Here is a 20,667-nt window from a genome sequence, read left to right as displayed (position 1 = left end):
TATTATTGAATTAAATCAAATTGAAAAATTATTGACGTAAGATCCAAAATTTCTCGAATTAACTGAGTCGGATTTTTTTTTTAAATTTAAAGATGATAACAATTGCGAGACACGAGATGTGGCAATTTCAAGTTTTTTTATCACGTTGCGTAAGTTGTGCGAATCATTTACGTAATTTTTCTTCGGTCTGACGTCACAACTCGTAAAAGAAACTACGGACCTTTGACGCAAAGGAAAATCAGGAGCGGCGATTTAACTCCAGACTCGTGAACATAAAAAAAAAACGAGGAAAAAGAAAATGGGACGCTCAAGAGACTATCCCTAATTTTTTTATTTATGAACAAATTATGCAACCATGAAAAACACTGATCGCAGGATATGAATTAATAATTGAATTTTAGTATATATTTTATTACAAAAAAATAAGAGATTTTATAAAAATACGGGTATTTAAATTCCGAGTCACGTGGCGTCGCGTCGGCGTCGTAGAGACGGTTAAAGGGACGGGAGTCGCGCGAGCCGTTGACAGCCGCAAATTTGAAAGCGATTGTTTTCGAAACGCGCTGCGGCGACGGGGACGTCGCTGCGGTGCCGCGGCGGAGTGAAAAATGGCCGCGAACGTGAGAACAGGTGAGTGATAACGTAACGGACCGTCGCGTCGGCGCCGCGAATCGCCGTTTCTCGTGCGCGACTCCGAAGGAGACGGGGGTTTCTCCCGGGGGCCCGGAAAGCGGAGCGCGAGTAACGCGACACCTCCCGCTCGTCCCGCTTCGTCCGCGATAACTGGAGTCCCAGGTCCCAGTGGTCCCAGTACTCCCAGTCAGTCCAGGTCGCTCGCGACTCGCGACGGCGCGTCGAACTCTGACTTCTCGGCCCCCCTCGATCGTCGACGAACGCGAGAGATAAAGCACACGCCGCGAGTGGTTCGCGTCTACGCTTATCGGCGCGATATCCGCGTCGTGTGGGCGTACATCGTGCGTCGCGAATCGCGGTACTGACGACGCGCATTTGTGCACACGCCTGTCCATCCGTCCGTCTGTCACGCAGACACGCACTTTGTAAACTTTGTTTTGGAGAATTTTTCCTCCACTCGCTCTCCTCAGTCCTCGCTCGTGGCTCTCGCGCGCGCGCGCGTGCGGGTGCGCTTGTCGCTTGTGTGTGGGCGGTGTGTGTGTGCGCGCGCGCGCGCGTACGGACGCGTGCGTACCAGCGTGTACGAGGAACCGATCGTGCGTCAGAGCCCAGCGGCCAGCTGCCCAGTTGTCTGATCATTGTCGCCTGTCGTTGCTTTCAGACATGCGGATACCGACGCGCGCGGCGCCTCGTCCCCCGGGCCAGAGCGCGACGCAGAGAGACCCGATCTGGAGCAGCAGGTATAGGATTGTTTTCTGTTCTTTGTGCCTGGTGCACTGTATTACGCTCTCTGTGCTCGAAACGAATGTACAATTGGATATTGAAGAGAAAGAGAGTATATCAGCTGTAGAGAACAAACCTCTCTTATCTCTGAAAATACCTGTGGAAAACTCGAGTTAGAGAATTCTAGCTTTCAAGTTTATCTAATCTCCGCAGCGTCGCAGTAATGTATCCTTGCGTGTTTTCAGTAACGATATATTCGGAGGCGCCCTGACGACGCAACCTGGACAGAAAAAGAAACCGCCTCCTCGACCACCGCCTCCGAAGTTCAACTACAACCACACGCAATATCAAAGGGACCAGAAACCGAGAAAACCGGTAAGGATTGTGATTTGTAAAGTGTGCTAGTAGTTCTTCACACATCTACTACCTATGGATATAGTAATTTAATAGCTATTTTATTTCGCACGCTAGGCAAGGCCAACAGAGTTGTTGACTAATTTCTTTGGACGAAAGAAGCCAGAGAATCCTCCTCCATCGCGTCCCACCGGCCAAATACAAAATCCGATGACGCAGCCCTCGAATTCTGCCGCGACGGTATCTTTGATAGATCTCAGTCCGCCTGGGTCGCCGACATTCACGACTCGCTCCAGTGACGGTGTCAGCGTCGACAGTTTTGGCAGTGACGGAAACTCCAATCCATCTGCATTCACGAGCAGCGGGAACACATCGCAAACGGAAAGTGCCTTCGAGGATGATTTTGATTTTTTCGGCATGTCTGCCAGGAAGATAACGCAAAATGATCCGTGGCAGACTAAGACGACGGTGCAAGATCCGTTCGGGCCTCTGGAGGACACGTCCTCGAACGTGTCTCAGGCCGCTGGCGGGACGTCCCTCTTTCCTTTTAGTTCCAACAATCGCGTAGCGAGCCAAGTGCCTTCCAATCCGATCGCTTCTAAACCTCTCGTCACGTCGATGCCCACGATAATCCGAGCGAGGCCACCTAAACCTCCGGCGCCAAAGATACCGTTTAAGAAACTCGAGCCGATACCTAAGGAAACGTGTACCGACTTCGCAGTCTCGAGCGGCAGCGCGACGAATAAACCGTTGACGTTGCATTTCTCTAACGCATGGCCCAATGACGGTGAAGAGAGCGACAGTCCATCGCCCCCCATGCCGACGATTCCACCGCCGGCCCTACCCGCGAATTATTTGGCAGAATTTAGCAGCAATTTTGAAGTGAGTGTTGTAAACTTAAAGTTATGTGCGGCTTGTATGTAAAAAGAAATAAGGCGCGTTCTCACATTATAACGATGTTGACAATTTACAGGGAGATTTCAATGAACCTCACGGTATTGCGCTGTATGATTTTTCGGCAACACATCCGAACGACTTAGCTTTAAAGGAGGGCGATGTCGTGCAATTGGTGAAAAAGGTCAACGACGACTGGTTGGAGGGAAGAATAGGAAATCGTCGAGGGATGTTTCCGCTTAGCTTTATTGATATTAAAATACCTCTGCCAGGTTTATCAGACAACGTGGTCACGGCGCTTTACGCTTTTCCAGGAGAGAACAGCGATGATTTGTCGTTTGAGGTATCAAAGATTACGGCAAAGCAATTAGACGAAAGATTTATTATATTCCTAACGTTGCTTTAATATTTCAGGAGGGCGCAAAAATTACAGTCATATCAAGGATATCGGAAGATTGGTTGTACGGTGAGTACAACGGTAGGAAGGGACAATTTCCAGTAAACTATGTAAATAGACTTCCGCGTAATATTTAAACGTTTTCTCAATAAATATTTTGTATCCAGTGTATATTAACAATTTACTATTTCGAGAACCTCCGTATTGCAAACATTATTTAGAATTGTTAATTGGATCTTTACAAGTTAATACTAATTGTAAGAATAGTGATAAAAAAAGAAAGTGTAAAAACGGATCTTTTATGATATAATTTTGATGTACAAACTGTTCAAGGAAGAAAATTTTAGAAAATTTTACTGACAGAAAGACTGAATTACACATACGAGTTTCGATCATCGTGTTCCAATAGAGATAATTTTCAAAAATAATCGCGATATTATCTTTAAGAATTAGAAGATAACATTATCTGCGATATATTGGTGATATCTACAATTCATTTAGCTTACTCTTTTTCAAGAGTTTTGCACCCTCTATCGTTTGCAATATTTTGTAAAAGATGCTACTAAAGCGATGTTTCTTACTTTGAGATTTTACACGTGTATCTAACATTTGAGAGTTCAATTTGTACTAAACGTCTTGTATATGCCTTATATTTTTCTGAATGCGTGAAAAAAATTTTTCTATATATCATATTTTATTCATTGTTTCGATTCAGAGTTTCTTTATATATATGCGTTTTCGAAAATGTATTTAAGTTTATTTTAAATATTTCAAAATCTACTTTGAGAATTTTATATGAGGACATACCTTAGCATACATTGAAGTCTGGCATATACGGAAGACAATTATTTAAATATAATTTAAACATATTGTGCTAATATTTAAGATATAACAAACCTGCCAAGGTTTACAAATTGTTAATATCGATTAACGAATGAATAATCCATTTTGGTTTAGATATTTCCTTCCCAAGTGTTATTTGAAGAGAATGCGTTTTTGATAGAGTTCTAAACAATCAAATGAAAAATAATGCAGTCTTCGTTAAGTAATTTCACTGATTTAGATCTATCTTCTTGGAATTTTTTAAGTCGGATCTAGCATAAAAATTAAAGTTATAATTTTGTTGTATATATTGTGTATTTGAGAATCTAATGCTCTTTTTACATATAAAGTTAGAAAATTATTCGATATATCTTCCCTATTTATGCACTATAAATATACATTGATTTTCTTTTAAAAATAAATTATGAAATTAAAGATGATTATCTCAGTGTATAAATAAATATGTTGGATGTCTATATCTCTGTATTATATATATACGTATTTTCTAACTTAGAGTTTATTTCAGTAAAAGTTACCAACATGGTACGGTTGTATGTGTATATTATGTGAATGCATAATTAGGTGAGAGGGGGGGGAAGAGGCAATGACGTAGTTTTTAGATAACTGATCATTTAATGTACCGTTAAGATGAATAATTATTACTGTATATATGTATACTTAATTATTATATTCATATGCGAGTTATGTAATTATGTTTGTTAAAATTCTAATTTAGTATGTTCATTGAAATTCGAATGTTTCGTGATACACACACCAAGTCACTAGCTCAATCTTAGGAAAAAGAAAATCAGTGAATTCTATACATCATTTTAAGTTATTTCGTATTGATTTGAAGAGAACGGTACAAGTTCTAATTGTACACCTTACTCTCGTACAGTCTTACTCGGAATTCTCGTTAGTACAGTATTAATACGATATCCCAGATTGCATCGAAGATCTGCATTGGGACCAGAATGTTAGTTTGTAAGAATAGGAAAGGAGATGGGTGATGAAATTGAAAGTTAGAGTCAAAATGTAATAACAACGTCTTTACACGTAATTAAATTGCTATGTAATTCTTAAGAACCACGCTGTTAATGCAGACGACGCCTAATACGCAATGTGATATTTTGCAATGTTTAATGTGTAAACATTTCATGTGTATACAAAATAAACTTAGAAAAGAATAAATAAACTTTCCCCGAGTAAAACTTCCACTCTCCCCGAGAAATTGCTTCCGGGATCGATCGAAGAGATACGACACGTAATGTACGTTTATAAAACGATCGAAAAAAGAGATAATTATTTATCACTTTGAGCTGAATGTATATGTACCTTTTCCGCCGTGAAAGACGGGTATATTGTGAGCTGTAATTCAACGTTCCTATATTGAAGAGAGTTTCCTTCCTAATGAATCACGCTTTTACAAGTTAGGTAACGTTGCTGTTCCTTTCGTCGGCATTACTTCTCGTCGTATTATTGAATTGTTTGTTTCGCGTGATAGCCCTCGTCAGCAACGCGCTGCAAGATCGTAAATGTCTGTGACAATTATTCCATGTGTTGCACCTCGAAACGTTCCCGCGGCACGGCAGATACGTATCCGTGTAATTTTTCAGCGTTTGCGTTACGACGCTTCTGAACTTCTTTCCTGTAAGATAATACAGAAAAAAATTTATTGCAAAAGTCCAGTGGTATATGTGAAAGCACAAGCCGCGGCACCACTTGAGTAACATCTTCTCTTGCAGCCTGAAAAAATAATAATACCACCATTTGAACAAAATAGTTATTAGCAACATATTTTATTATCATATGTATAAAGTATATAAAGTATAATAATATAATTGTAATTATATAAATAAATGATAAATATTTATTACATAAAAGGTGTCGAAAATGAGAGAAATAATTCGGAACAGTGTAATATGCTATGAAATATTTTCAATGTCAATTTCTAATTTGGAATGGATTGTACCAGTGTATATATCTCTCGTTCTTCCCCGCATTAACAGGATGTTTAATTAAAATCACGTCCCAATACAGTTCCAGCGTTTCGACAATTCCCAGCGGTAGCAGCAAGATTAAATGTACTATTGACACCGCGAGCAACGTCCTGCTCGAGTTGTGCGTTCTGTTGCCTCTGTACCTAAAATTATCTGAGGCGAGGGTCGCCGTTAGGTCTGCCCCGTGCGGTGACGTCGCGCGCGTCAACGATCGCGGCGATGACTTACGAGTTAATTCGTTGTGGATCTTGTAAGACTTTCTTATGCGGACGATCAGCAGCAGGTTGCCGATCGATATGAAGAGCAAGGGCAGCCAGGTGGACAGGGCGATGTAAAGGTACATTGCGCTACCCCATGGCTTTATCTTCTCCTGGCACGGTACAAATTCGAAAACGCTGTCAGTCTCGTACCCTACAATTAGCGTAAATCGTGATTCATTGATGAAAGGAAAACAACCGGACACGTAATCGTACAGTGACGCAATTGGAATCCGAATTAAGCGGGGAAAGCGATATATGGGTCGTGACGCTTTACCGCCGGAGTAGAGCTTCGTTAAGGATATTATGAAGCTTATGCAGACTAGACTGGTGATGGTTGTAATTGCCGAGCGATTCTGGCAGTCGCGAGCCCCGAATGGAAACACCACGGCGATGACGCGCGTCCATGTGAGAGCGACGATCAGCCAGGTTGACGTAAATTGGAAAAATTCCATACTCACGGAATTCGCGCCGCACAAGAACTTGCTGTTCTGCAAGAGAATTATTTCTTTAGCGCGTCGTGCGAAACGTTGATCCTCCCTGATCACCTTATTCCTAACGTTTCAAGACTTATTAGGGGTTTATTTTAAGAAATTTTACATGTTTTCTGCCCAGCGACGTCTCTTGTACCGTGTACATCACAATAGAATTTTTATTATCGCAAGCGTATAACGATAAAATATTGCATAATATGAAATAAGACAATATCCTCGTGAGTGGTGTGTTGAAAAAATAAATGCCATATGAAAGTTTGAATGACAAATAGCTAGATAACAATATAAAAAATACGCTTCTCTTTACACTGTTATATATTTATTTCAAAATTCTAGATTAAATGCCATTCATATTTCACAAGCAAAAATATTGACGACGCATGGTCAGTAACAGCTAGGAGGTCACTGAAAAATCAGATAATCACCGGTCGCCGGTCGCAGATAATCACCGTGGCGGTCAACATGTTAACTGTAACTTCAATTTCGAAGACGCTGATGTACGATGAAATAACAGTTTTTATTTTCTTTTCAAACAATTCTTTTCGGTTGGTCTCACCATGTATTGTATACGATAGACCGGATAGACTTCGAGCTTTACTAAGGTCTTCCTCAGTTGACGCTGAGATTCACTCAGGGCCATCAATTGAGGAGGACCTTGAGCCAATTGAAAGGAATCGTTTAAAGAACAAATTGAAGTTATAGTTATATCTTTATTAACGAGAGCCAACTCTAAATTGATTTTGTTCGTTTATTTTGCCCGAGTGGACGAATTTCTTGCGGGAGGACCAACGGGATAAAATCGATCGCGCACACACAGGATATTTACCATAAAGAGATCGTTAACGGACGTGGAGTGTGATTTTGCGACGCTGACGGCGTAATTGAATATTAACGCTCCATTGTCCGATATGGCGAGCGCGCTTAGATAAAGTGACAAATTGGAGTCACATAGCACAGGTGCGCTCAACGTACTAAAAGATACAGCATTTAGCAATACACCTATACGAAGTGGGTTACAACGTTGTATGAGAAACAGGTCGAGAACGGTTGTACGGTGCGCGTCGCGACATCCCTTACCGAGCGTTATGATAAACGGCGTTACATAGCGGAGCAAGAAACGGACGGATCTAACGAACGGCCGCAACGACAGCCAGTACGAGCGCACTTCGCATGGCCATTTAGCTTCTAAATCGGGCTGACTGGAATTGCGAATGAAATCCAGAACTGTTATTGGCAAGGGACACCTCGAGACGGCTCTGAAATTCAAAGGATGCAGGGGGTCTGCTAATTCAACGTGCGCATAGAAAAGAAAAATCAATGAAATCAAACGTATCACGCGGTAATAATTGTGTAATAAAAAAACACACTTTATTTTATTTCTATTTTTTCGATATTGAAACTCAATTACTTTAAAATATGGAAAATGGAAGATAATAGGATTTATAAATCGTGGAACTTTCTTACCTGAGGGAGGCGTTGTACGTCAAGAAAATCTCGGTAGAATTCACTGACAGGATACTCGCGACGAATATCAACGTCCGAATATTTCTTTTACGTAGTAAAATCATCGTGCACCGAGCACGCGACAACTAAAATTCGTGTAGTCTATACCACAATTGAGAACTTGAATTCGTATCTACTTTAATACTGTGTCCGAAGAAGAATCATCTGTCCTGTAGCACAGATACGACTAACAATGGGCTTCTTTAATTAGAAGCTGCGAAGCATCTGTTGTCGATTATCATAATGTGACGTATTCCAATTTCGAAGTAAGCAGTTGGTTTGGACGTTGCTCCACTGGGAGTACATTAACATCTACATGAATATATATCAAACTCAGTTGTTTATCTGGGTAATAAGAACAGTTTGCGCCCGATTATATTAAAAACTAATAATCCGTATTATTCCTTATGCATTATTCCTTCCTCCACATATTTCTTTGCAGTCGCTGGGGAATACCGGACTAATAGAAACGCATTAAACTTGAAATATATTCGGCTATTATACAATCGTATATTTTATTTTCAAACTGAAAAACAGTTAACACAGTTACACAAATTTACATGGCTAACAAACGATGTGTATAAAAGATAATCGTAGCAGAAAACAATTAGTCGTCATATAGTAAATCGCGCGTTATGTCGACTGTTAATCAAAAGCTTGAAACGATATATGTATATTTACGTATATCTCATTACGTCATATTTCACACTTTCGCACCTCAATGTTATGATGCTCCGAAATGGATAAGCCTGTATCCATTGTGAATTGATGATATGCTATTTCGATTCATCATGTAATCTTGCGCAACGATATCGCGAGCTTGCGGGTTACTTTATTTATGCGCAATAGGAACCACTCTCATTCTATACAAATATATTTCTTAATGTGTATTATTAACATATAATATTTACATTTATATGATTCACACAAATTCACGAGTAAAAGGCACATGTTGAAACCACGATAGCTCGACAATAATTTCACTATTTAGCCGCTTTTGCGCCGAGAATGCGTTGCAACTACAATTCGTCTATTGACTTAAACTTTAAAAAATGTTAGGTAAATAAATGCTTTGGCAAGTTACATCTAATGTAACTAATGTTTAATTTAGTTTAATGCAGCATGATATGCGATGTTATTAATTTACTCGTGTAATTTACTCGTATTGATTAATTTGTCGTCGACATCTTCTCGATATCCTGATATCGTGATACACGCAATTTGCATAAAAAAGATATTCAATCTGAAACGTAAATTCAACACCAAATTTCTAGGTTCCAATTTCCCGATAATCATTACGCTCACATTTCTCTTCTATCAAAAATATATATTCCTTTTCCCTTGATGTTTCGCAATGTAATCATCAATATTATAAATTTCGCTTCGCTGTACATTCTCTTCATCATCTTATTTACAATATTATTACACTCTTACGCCTTAACGTCAACATCTATGTAAATCCACACACAAAATCGTCTTATTAATAGAAAAAATATTTCTATTACTCGGAGTGATATATATTCGATCCCTCAAGTAATAATAAATGAACCAGATCTAAAAAGTAAACTAATTTCGAATAATTGGCTTTCTTGCGGTATACATTTGTTTTTATAATTCAGAGTAAATATACATTTACATGAATATTCACGAGTATATGGTGCATTGAATGATATGAGCAAATCGAAGGATCTTTGTCGAGCGATGCTTTGATATTTTTCTTCGTTCAACATCCAACACGCACAATACTAGCTGAACTTTTCTGCAAAACAACGCGAATTGAAAGATCTCAGACTATAGAAGTGTACTCGCTTAAAGTGCATAATTTCCGAAGCAGAGTTTTGTTATTGAATCAACCATCCAAGGAAAGCATAAAACATCTCAATCGTCTACTCGTATATCTACGTGTACTATGCAAACTATGTAAATTATGTGTGTCGTCATGTATCATAATCTATAGATAGACTATCTACACAGATAATTTGTTTTCTTGCCTTGGAGATAAGCATTTAGTTTTTATAATTATTTTCTTGTTACATTATGTTATTCATGTTATAATTAGTATTATCCTTTGTTCTGATATTTAAAATATTAATTTTTTCAGGATAAAACACCGACGGAAAACAATTCTTTCATTTTCTTTTTACAGAATCTACATAGTTCATGAGCGAAGAAAAGATAAATATAAGTTTTCGTAGACAATATTGGTATGCAATATTAAAGCCATATAGACTTAATTAATTTTTTAGTATACGTGGCCTTTATATATAACTATATATTAAAATATTAATGAATTAACGAACTAAGTATATGTGTAATTGCATTACCTGCGAACTGAGCGTGGTTAACATTACATGCGTTTTTCCGATACGTGATGTATGTAGTTTCAAGAGAGGACAATTAGACCGTATTTAGCATTTGAGAAAACGCGAGGGAAACGGAATAAAATCTGCCTCTATTCGTCGGCATGTTAAGTAAGTCCTTCATTCCTAGAAATATACGAGAATTATTTTTTTTAAAGCATAGTTTAGAACCATATTCTGCGACCCTTACTTTGACCGATTCAACACAGCCTTAATTTTATTATACGCTACCAAGAGGATCGCGATAGCCGGTTTAGAAAGCACGGTTCCATTACACAGAGAGTACATATCTCTGTTTCAATATATATGTATATATATACTTCAATATTTGTTCAATGGATCGATTAAAAGGACATTACATACAGAAATATTGACACTTCTGCCTGCTATACAGTTATTGGAAGAATAATAATCGTATAACAATTCGTTCGTACACACGTGTCCGAAAATATGACAATGTGATTTTTATGATCGCTTATGACGCTCTTATTATTCGACATATTATCAACTATTCAACAGATCATCGAGAGTATAATCGTTCCACTATATATCCCATCGAGTGAAATGAGAATCTATATAAATAGCTCTGTTTGCTTCATTTCTCAAGATATTAGTGATAAAATGGATTATACCTATGGTATTCATGATTGAAATCAGATATGGCAATATAGCATTCGTATTAATCTATGTGACACAGACGCCTCTAATGCAACGCTTGTTACTTTGACTTAATTACTCTATAGAATAAGTACAAATATTAGAGAAAACAGAGTAAATCTGGTATTCTATATAAAAGGCTTTAACGTGTAGAACCGCATAAGATAAAGCACGGGCGTTATGTGTAGCTGCTTGCGATACACATTCAAATTCAAAGCTAGTCTTTTGTTCTCGATCACAGCCACTGAACAGCAACAGAAACACTTGCAGTATTTTCACATGCTTTTGCGTACTTTCCTACAACCATTTTGGTTTTTTTTTGCGGGCGCCTGGCGATGAGTGAATTTGTTCGATTTGGTGTCCATTAGTGCGAAAGCAATGCGGGACTGATAACAGCCGCATTATCACACGTTAGACGAGTTGTTAGTAGAGAAATATCTGTGCGGAACGTTAAACTGTAATGCAAAATAGTGCCTACGCAACAAAATTCCTTTACATGGGAGACGTTCTGATATTTCGATATCCTATCCCAGTTTTATATGAGAAACAGTATATTATTAACAAGAATAGAGTAAACAGTACTATGATAGCAGTGCCACTTAAGTAAATTAAAATGTATTATTATCCACAAAATTAAAATTTATTAATGAACAATTTCACCATTCTTCTTAAGACTAGTTTAAACATTAGCTTAAAGAGAAAACGGATATGTGACAGAAATGTGTTCATGCGCTAAGCTTTAATCATTCTTCTAAGGTCACGCGAACACAAGATTATGCGGTGTATGCGTAAAAAAACTGATAACGCTGACCTTTTCATCAAGAAACAAGAATCAACGAGCTCGTTCAGTCTTCTACAATATTTCCTATGGTCCTTCTGTGCCCGATAATTGCGCTGATGCTATTCTACAGCTGTGTACTGTTTGCCCTATTACAAACCGCGGTGCGTTTCGCAACTAAAATTTTCGTCTCGTCGGTGTATTTAATATTTATCAGCGATTGCTATCTACATCTCTTCTAAAATCTATGTTGATACCTTAATCGCGCGTGACAGCGCGCGCTTCTTCATCTCGGATGATTCATTCGTGGTAAAATATCTTGTCAAATTTGTAGAAGGTAAAGCTGCGCTTTACATATCATACTTTCTAATATCACCGTGGTAAGAAATTAACCTACAGTTAAAATAAGTTTCTATGTATGTACACGTACGTATGTACACAACATGAGTAACGCGCGTGTGTTGCGTTACGCAACGATTAGACAGATTGATTAGCGCGACTCATTTTGACGTCATCATCCGTACTTTAATACGTTCGTTGTACTGAATCAGATTAATTTCTTACCTGAAAGCTTAAATTCTAGTTGACGAGTAAAGTATTACCAAAACGTTACGAGGAACTCGGTAAAAAAAAGATGAGATTATTTTTTGCAACGACTGAACAAACCGATAAATAAAGCTGTCGAGTAGTTTCCAGCGCAAAACATTTAAAAACATATACAAAATGACGCCTATAATTGCATTTAGTCCAAATGGATATAAATATCTTCGATGGAACAATCATCTGATTTTTTATATGTAATAGTTTCTTCCGTTTAAATTAATCTGAAGAACTGGCGCGGCTATTTTTCCTTTCTATAATCAAGACGTGATGTATACTCCGTTACGTTGAATTATTGTACTGTGCATTCCTACCTGTGATATTTACAAAAAAATATGTATTACATAAGTACCAGAAAGTACCTATATCACCGTAGCGGCACTTTTATCTTCTCTGTATTTCTTGCACGTTGCACTGATTATTTGCACAAGATTTATACTAATTGCACAACTCCGCATTGCTTTAGTCGGGCCTATAGATTGGAATCTTTGGAATAAATTCAATCAAGAGAACCTGCAATGCCAAGAAAAGGGAAACAATCAATGTCGCAAAAATTATATATGTGTAGGTTTTTCTAAAATTCTAATAATTTCGTAGTGCCTTACGTATTCCATCATGGAGGAGCTGTCGCATCTCTGCTTCGCCAATCTCCAATGTAAACCAAGTTTATGGTAGAGCCTACTATTCTCCCATTCTAACAATTTGTTTAACGAATGCTGAGTCTAGAAAGATAGATAATGCACGTTAATGCTTTGTACATATATTAAAATCTAATTAAAGCTAGCGAAATGTATAATAAAATGTTTAATTTGCGTTTCGCACAGCATAAAACTTTCCATAAGCTTGGACCTTCTTTCAATTGTATACGCACCCTCTTGCTCAGGCAAATGACAGGCCACAGAGAACATCCTAGGGTACAGCAACAGCATACACAACCGCAGAATAACCACTTAACGTTAACGGGTAAAGTCTTTTTCAATACACTGTTCACTCTCATTACAGTTGCCTTGAATTCTTCTGGAGCCACGCGGGACATGAGGCCGTTGGGAAACTCCGACTCAAAACGGTTACTCAGACCGAATCTGAAAGTAAAATCACACACACATTAGCAACATTTTTTCCACGTGTTTCAACAAACTATGGGACTTGTCATTGAAAATCTTTTCAATAAAGTGGAGTGAAAATATTTGCTCGACCCCAAGGTGAGCGACAATTTCATTATACAAGAATCCACAGATTGAATATGCATTTCCTCGTCGTGGGGGGAAAAAAAGAAAAATCGTCGCCGCGCTGGCGCCGTCGAAACGACGAGAAAAACGCGGCCGAAATGTAAGTCGAGATCCAGGTGGCTTTGTTTGCCTCTCTTCTTTGTGGAAGCGCGAGTTCTCCCCTCCCCCCCCCTCCCGCCTCACCCCGCTCTGCCAGACAACAAAGTGAACAAAGAAAGGGAGCGACGCTTCCTTCCCGAGGGGGAGACTTACACCGTCATGTTGCCAGCCCCGCGGATCACGATCGGGTCCGGCACCATCGCGACGTAGCGCTCCTCCAGGTGCTGCTCGTGCTCCTCCTCCTCCTCGTAGATCGCGTCGAAGTCCGCCATCGCGCTCCCCCACGGACTCGCGCCGCCTCCCGCGGACGTGAGTTGCGCGTGTAAACCGCGTTCGGCCAACAACACAGCCGCGGCGACGTGCGTGCGCGCGCGCTTTTTGTCTGTCCCCCCTGCGAAGTGGTCGGCCAGGTCGTCGTGGACGGCTGGTCGTCGACGACGACGACGACGACGACGACGGCGACGACGGCGACGACGGCGACGATGCCGCGCGGCGCTCTCGCGAGCGCGACCCTCTCGCTTCACATCCCCGTCGCGACGACGTCGGGCGTCCGGCACGTCGTCACGCACGCTCCGTCGCGATTAACGTGGGCGACGATCATCTGAATCATCTCCGTCGGGAGCGAGCTAGGCCAGGCTGCTGGGCGCACTCTCAACTATGACAACGACAGTCACGATATCGTCCACCGGTCCACCGCCAGCATTCGCCTATTGTGTGTGTATGTGTGTGTGTAACGTCACTCGCTACTCGCTCCAGCCCGCAGCCGATCACCGATGCAGCACGAGTCACGACTGAGCACGACGGACGACGCGCACTGACGCGCACTGCGGAAAGTGCGGAGAGTGCGGAGTGCGGACTGCGGACGTGATCCGCTCGCTCGTCGATCTCTCCTCCTCGTCCCTTGCTCCGAATCCGAAATCCGAATGCTCCGATCACCAGGTCTGCCAACAGATGCGAGGGGGTGATGGTGTGAAATTGGTGCGACAAAATGTCGCGCGTGCGTAGCAGCGCAAGTGCTAGCAGACGCTGTTGTCAGATATTTCGCGAGAAAAGGGAGAAAAGGGGTGTAGATCCCCTATCATGATGAAATTTATTGTTTAGTTTTTATGGAGTTAATACATTTTCTTACATGTATTTTACGTAATAATGTATGTAACGTGTTTTATTAATTTATAATATTTAATGTATGTTGCATATTATTAATACAACAAAAGTTGGTTATTTATTGATAATTTATATAAGCCACGAGGCCCACGAGAGGAATATTCTGCGCAACGTCTTAGCACGAGTCTGTTAAAAGCGATCACGTGTTCACTGACGTGTTACGCACACAAGAATCCGTTCGGAGAGATTTAATTCGCAACGTTGGTCAGTACTGCTCCGATTTTGTTTGAACGATATAAATGGAAAACAAAACGAGAACGTTCTTTATTTATGAATTCCCATCCCCATCAGAGAAGGCTACAATATCACCCTTTATAACCCAGGTAGCAAGACTCGTCATTTTGACGTCAATTGACGTCAAAAGTCTGTCATTTTGACGTCTTTTGACGTCATTTGACGTCAAAATGACGAGTGCTTGCTACCTGGGAAGCTACGCTCCGTTCGCTCCGTTCGCTCCGTTCTTCGTGAAACTTCGGAATCGGAACTGTGCCTATGAAGAAACTCCGACACAGTGCAGCATATCACTCGTTAATTTAGATTTGCAATTTTTTACTTTGTCTTTTTAGTAAAAATAAACGATATTTTCTACTTTATATCATATAAATATGACATATTGACGTCAGTTTTACGAAATCCCGACTCCTTATTTTCCAGTTAGCTTTCATCGCTCTTCAACTTTTGACGTTCTTCATCTTTTTCTTTTACACAGTGGCCTCTTTTGAGAACCCGCACTTTCTCCGATGGTACAGCCCATACTTTCTCCTTTCTATCCCTCTGCCTGCCTCTGCCTCCGTTGTTTCTATTTCAATAGACTTTCAAAAATTACCATATCCGATTAATTAAATTTCGTGTCTTCAGTTTCAAACTAATGGCTTTTAGGAGGGTAAAGTTTTATAGTAATGTAAGTAAATCTATCAATTAGATCCGCGAGATAACTGAAGAACACTGACGTGACCGAGCATCGATAACCAAGCCTGATGTAATGCAATAAATTAAAATGCATTGTGCGATGACAAGAGAGAAAAGTTGAAAAATTCGGAATCGTTTCATAATCGCCGACTATAATCGCTATTCTATTTTAAAATAATTATTTGTGCCTTTCTAAACTGAAGTCGTGTACAAAAGACATATTATAAATTAATTTGATTAATATTAAATAACCATTAACTGTTTAATTAACTATTGCTTTGATTTACTATTATATATGCAATAATGGCTAATCTTCGAAGTTAAGCAAATTTTTTTAATAAGTAAAAACATAAATAATTAATTTTAAAACTAAGAAGTTATGATATTATTGAAATTGAGAAGTTATATTCAAATTGACTTCTTTCAGGATCGTACTCTTTTTTCTAACTCTTAAAAAGGTAGATTAGATCACTGTTGTTTTCAAGACTTCACTATCGTAATGGTAACGTCACTGCACAAAAATAAACATGAATTTATTATAATTAATGGCAAAATCGCACTGAACACACTCGGCAAGATAGAATTGGAGTTTCGAAAGGTACTACCACAGAGAGATGTTAGATCAATCAATTTTTAGTACTTTAGCGCATGTACTGATGATTGAAATGTTTCTCGCTGCAATATTCTTTTAAGTAAAGTTACATTGCACGACTTCTTCGAAATGCCGTCGGAAGTTCCGAGTCGGAACTCGGAACAAAGTTCCGCGGAAGTTACTCGAGTAAATTACTTCCCGCTCGTTTATAAATATAATAGAGTCGTTATGCTAATAGGTGTACCAAACTGGAAAGTGATCCGCAAAAAGATTCATTTACATTTTTTTACTCAGTTTTATTTAGGTCAACTTCGAACACCGCGAAGAAAGCGAGAACTGACGTTTAGGCGTTGCGCAATATACGTCGATTGCAGGGGGGGAAAAGAAGGATCAGCACAATTGATCGGTCATGCACGCGAAATTGGACGGCGGCGAAGACGTACGTCCGGTCTGGAGAGCTCGGCTTCGTAGGATAAAGGATCTCGGATGGGCGATAAACGATGAATCATAGCATTACGCATCACGCACACGCGTTACGTCGCGCGGGTTGTCCGCGCGTGCAGCAAAAAAAATACTCCCGAGTCATTACGCGGCTTTGAGCGCGTTTCAATCAGAGTGCAACGGCCGCTCGACTGGAAATCACGGAAATGTCAGCGCAATAGAATGATTGCCAATCAATTCGATGCAACGGTTGAGATTAATAGAAACGCCTTCTATCCGGGCGACGCGCTAACTCGCCGGGCATTTCGCAATCAGGACGATGATTATCGTATATAATGACATATAATTTGTCACTGAATGAGCGCGGCAGAAGAAAGGTTTAACTAAACCTGCATTTTATATAATGGATTTTAATAAATATATTCGATAGGGAAATGTTTCCCCAATTTCTTCGTAGCTCGTGTACAAATTTCACTTAAAACACCTTAAAAAATTTTATTGGAAATACAGTGTTTCAATGGTAATACCCAATTGTGGCTCTATGCTTCTTATATTCTTGATTGTTGATTGATTCATTAATCGTCTCTGAGCCTTATAAATCTTAAAAAAATCTTTCGAAAATATTAAATGCGCTAATATTATATTGTCATTGGAATGGAACTTTGATAACATCTAAAAATATTTAAATAATATTTTATCTATATCCGTAATGCGTCGCTGCTAAGTTTGGCAAAAAGAGACGTAAAAGTATTGCATACTTGCTGGGAATCGGTGAGAATAATCGATTATTTTTTTACGATCGATGATCGCAGAAATGAAACAGCGTTAGGGCTAACGCATATTTTCCACCTCGTGCAAACAGTTTCTCCGGTCTGTGTTATACTTGACTGATCACTAAATCATAAATAGCGGCGAGACGCGAAATTTTTCGTTAGTCCGCTATGGATTCGTGGAGTGCGAAGGCTTTCGTCGTTTTCCTTGTTTTGACATCGCGTAGAAATGTTCAACCGCAGCCTCAAAGCTTCAACAACAAAAGGATCGTTATTGATTTTAATAATGGTATCATTACGATCAATAATCAGCTCTCCGCGTCGAGCAGTGAGTATTATATACAAACACGTCCACGATAATTGAAGAATTTCGTAGTAAAAAACGATATTTTTATTCTTCTATTAGAATCACAGTAAATATAATAATGCAATATAATAAGACAGAATTTCAAGAATTTGTACATTCATTTTAATAAACGAATAATCTATCACGTAATTTTTTATAATGCTATTATTTCTTATGCATTTTTATACTTATGCATCAGCATACATTTTTATTTTCATTTATATCTTCTTTTCGAAAAAGAGTCCACTGTGTCCTCTCTATGAATATCTTTTTATCGTCAAAAAGCCAAGCAAATGGAGAGGATAGCCGGTGGAAGTTACGCGAATGAAGGTCAATTTCCGTTCATGGCCGTGGTGCATCGATTGATCGATGGTAGAAGAGTTGCTCAGTGCGGCGGTACCATCATTTCGGAGAGATGGGTGCTGACCGCGGGTCACTGCATCGCCAAGTTCCCGCAAAGGTTCTTCGTGGTATTCGGAATCGTCGACAAGACCGGGATCGGTTACAACGTGAACCGGGGACCCGGAGTCTCGATGATGACAACGCGAGCTTACGTCCATCCCAGCTATTTCTTCAGCAAGAACGACATCGGATTGTTGCACATGCCGCAAGATATTCCCTTCTCAGGTGAGAAAAATTCGTCGTGACGAAGAACGCGTGGACTTTTGCGCTCCTTGATGAAGAACTCTGGAACACGTAAAAAAAAATCTTAAATTAATAAATGTTAAATTAAATAATCTCAATCTTAAGATATTCACCTAACGTTTGTCGAAGAGCGTAAGATTATTTATTTATCACCGCGTCGCTGAAGATTGCTCAAAGTAGAGCCGAAACGTACGATTTATATAACTTATTGTATTAAATGTTAATTAAATGTTTTATATATACAACGTTAACTCACGCACAAACAACCGTGTTTAATTCTTAAAACCCACTTTTTCCTTGTTACTCTTAAATAACAATCATGAACTTTTAATTTTTTGTCTTTCGACAATATTTTAATTTTAGAAAAAATTCAACCGATATATCTGGCCGGCCCGAAGGAGGGTAGAGTCATGGCCGACACGATGGCTTACGTGGTTGGATGGGGCCGCGATGGTTTCAGTCCCAGAGGCACCAAAAGACTCAAGTACGCCCTAATGCCGTTAATTTCGAAACGCAAGTGTGTCTCATACTGGAGAGTGGACTACAGAAATATATGCACGGAACCGGGACTCGGGAAAAACGCGTGCCAGGTGAAGTTCCGAATTTAATTTTGCGTTAAAAAAAAAAGAAGATTCGGATTTATATTTATTCAAATCTGCGCACGTTAGAGTTCTTCGCAGTTCTTCAGCGCAAACGAATAAGATTTATAATATTCTTAATGCGCAACGTTACTTGTTGTAATTTGGTGTGCTTTAGGGCGACAGTGGGGGTCCTCTTTTTGTAATGAGGGACGATCGACCGCTGCAAATCGGTATCGTTAGCTACGGAGACGCAAACTGTCCAAGCGGTAGACCCGGAGTGTACACCAGAGTGGCGGCGTTTGCAGAATGGATCCAACGTGTCACCGGAATGGAATTCGAATAAATATAATGTTGTGAAGATATCGTGTCTTTCTCTAATTGCGGTACCTCTCGATAATCGCGAGTACACGTGTCATCCTGTCATTTCCCCAAAATTGCAGTTATTCCTTTAATTCCCTCATCTCTGTTACTTTTCTTTATTACTCCTTTCTGTAAATGGCATGTTATTCCCTGAGCGAGAACATAACTTCCCTCCAAATTGCATCACCGCAAAAATGTACGTGTTCTATTAACTCGTAATTAAGACGGAAGATATAATTACAGACAATTTTCTTCCTCATCTTCGATTTTGTTGTCTTCATTTTCGTCGAATTATTATCCGTCGAGCAACCAACTTTCTTTCCGGGCTACGATAAGGTAGATAACACTCGCGATATTATCCATATTATCAACAGTGGCAACAACAGTTGACGCTGTCATTATAATATAATAATGTAGAGCAAATTAAAATTAAAATTCTACAATTATTATTCAAAATTTTGTTAATGCCCTCTTTTACGTAAAGAAGTTACATTAAGAATCATCTTATCGATTATTAATTTTACGTAGTTAATTCGCTTCTTGGATTCTGCGCACGATGGCGACATTGTGTCAATAATTAATTTGCACTTGACGATTACAATACCGTGCAAAAATCAGCACTGCTTTATAATAAATATAATATATTATATTCGTATCGTAATTACTTAAATATATTTAATTACATTAATTACATTTAAGTAATTAATTACAATATTTACGATAAATATATTATATTATTACATTACGACATTACGATAAATATATTTAATTACATTGAATATATTTGTATTGTTGGTTTCTAGTAAGCATCACGTCTATTTATTAATTTTGCATCGTATAATTTTATCGATTCAAAGGAGTATGAATTCTGAGAGTGTTAAAAGATTTGACAAGCAATTTACTTCTTTATATGAACAATTTGGGGGGGGGGGGAGGAGAAAAAAGAAATCATCATTTTCCTCCTTCATTTTTACTCTGTCAATTAGAACAAGCCTACTGATGTTTGTGCACCATTATTTTTATACAAGCTGACAATACGTAAAATGTGAAAATCATACG

General features: G+C 39.2%; 4 protein-coding genes and 1 long non-coding RNA gene across 5 annotated transcripts in view; 2 read left to right on the top strand and 3 right to left on the bottom strand.

Moving 5' to 3' along the window:
* Positions 1-500: 500 nt before the first annotated feature.
* Positions 501-5,018, top strand: L(3)05822 (lethal (3) 05822). Its single transcript, XM_071716135.1, has 6 exons — positions 501-630; positions 1,295-1,373; positions 1,602-1,731; positions 1,828-2,592; positions 2,684-2,947; positions 3,019-5,018. Exons 1-6 carry the CDS (start codon positions 609-611, stop codon positions 3,136-3,138), a joined length of 1,380 nt encoding a protein of 459 aa, XP_071572236.1. The 5' UTR covers positions 501-608; the 3' UTR covers positions 3,139-5,018.
* LOC139778307 (uncharacterized) lies at positions 4,950-8,228 on the bottom strand. Its single transcript, XM_071716184.1, has 6 exons — positions 8,039-8,228; positions 7,401-7,836; positions 6,358-6,571; positions 6,052-6,234; positions 5,796-5,976; positions 4,950-5,569 (listed from the first exon to the last, which is right to left on the bottom strand). The coding sequence occupies exons 1-6, from the start codon at positions 8,140-8,142 to the stop codon at positions 5,254-5,256; spliced, it is 1,434 nt and encodes a 477-aa protein (XP_071572285.1). The 5' UTR covers positions 8,143-8,228; the 3' UTR covers positions 4,950-5,253.
* Positions 8,229-8,567: 339 nt separating this feature from the next.
* On the bottom strand, positions 8,568-14,723 carry LOC139778253 (cysteine-rich hydrophobic domain-containing protein 2). The gene is made up of 4 exons (XM_071716124.1): positions 13,954-14,723; positions 13,344-13,554; positions 13,078-13,194; positions 8,568-12,985 (listed from the first exon to the last, which is right to left on the bottom strand). The coding sequence occupies exons 1-4, from the start codon at positions 14,070-14,072 to the stop codon at positions 12,935-12,937; spliced, it is 498 nt and encodes a 165-aa protein (XP_071572225.1). The 5' UTR covers positions 14,073-14,723; the 3' UTR covers positions 8,568-12,934.
* Positions 14,724-17,751: 3,028 nt separating this feature from the next.
* Positions 17,752-19,608, top strand: LOC139778233 (chymotrypsin-2). Its single transcript, XM_071716107.1, has 4 exons — positions 17,752-18,004; positions 18,308-18,649; positions 19,031-19,257; positions 19,424-19,608. The coding sequence occupies exons 1-4, from the start codon at positions 17,848-17,850 to the stop codon at positions 19,589-19,591; spliced, it is 894 nt and encodes a 297-aa protein (XP_071572208.1). The 5' UTR covers positions 17,752-17,847; the 3' UTR covers positions 19,592-19,608.
* Positions 18,570-20,667, bottom strand: part of LOC139778245 (uncharacterized) — a 121,932-nt gene continuing 119,834 nt past the window's right edge. The window contains exon 4 of the long non-coding RNA XR_011719523.1: positions 18,570-18,709. This is a non-coding gene — a long non-coding RNA (uncharacterized lncRNA). The remainder of the gene's footprint in view (positions 18,710-20,667) is intronic.

The sequence above is a fragment of the Temnothorax nylanderi genome, unplaced genomic scaffold (assembly GCF_030848795.1).
Source record: "Temnothorax nylanderi isolate EJ_2023f unplaced genomic scaffold, tnyl_v1.0 TNYL_tig0006_pilon, whole genome shotgun sequence".
Taxonomy (NCBI): domain Eukaryota; kingdom Metazoa; phylum Arthropoda; class Insecta; order Hymenoptera; family Formicidae; genus Temnothorax; species Temnothorax nylanderi.
The sequence above is the reverse complement of the archived record's forward strand: the minus strand, read 5'-3'. Positions and strand labels throughout refer to the sequence as shown.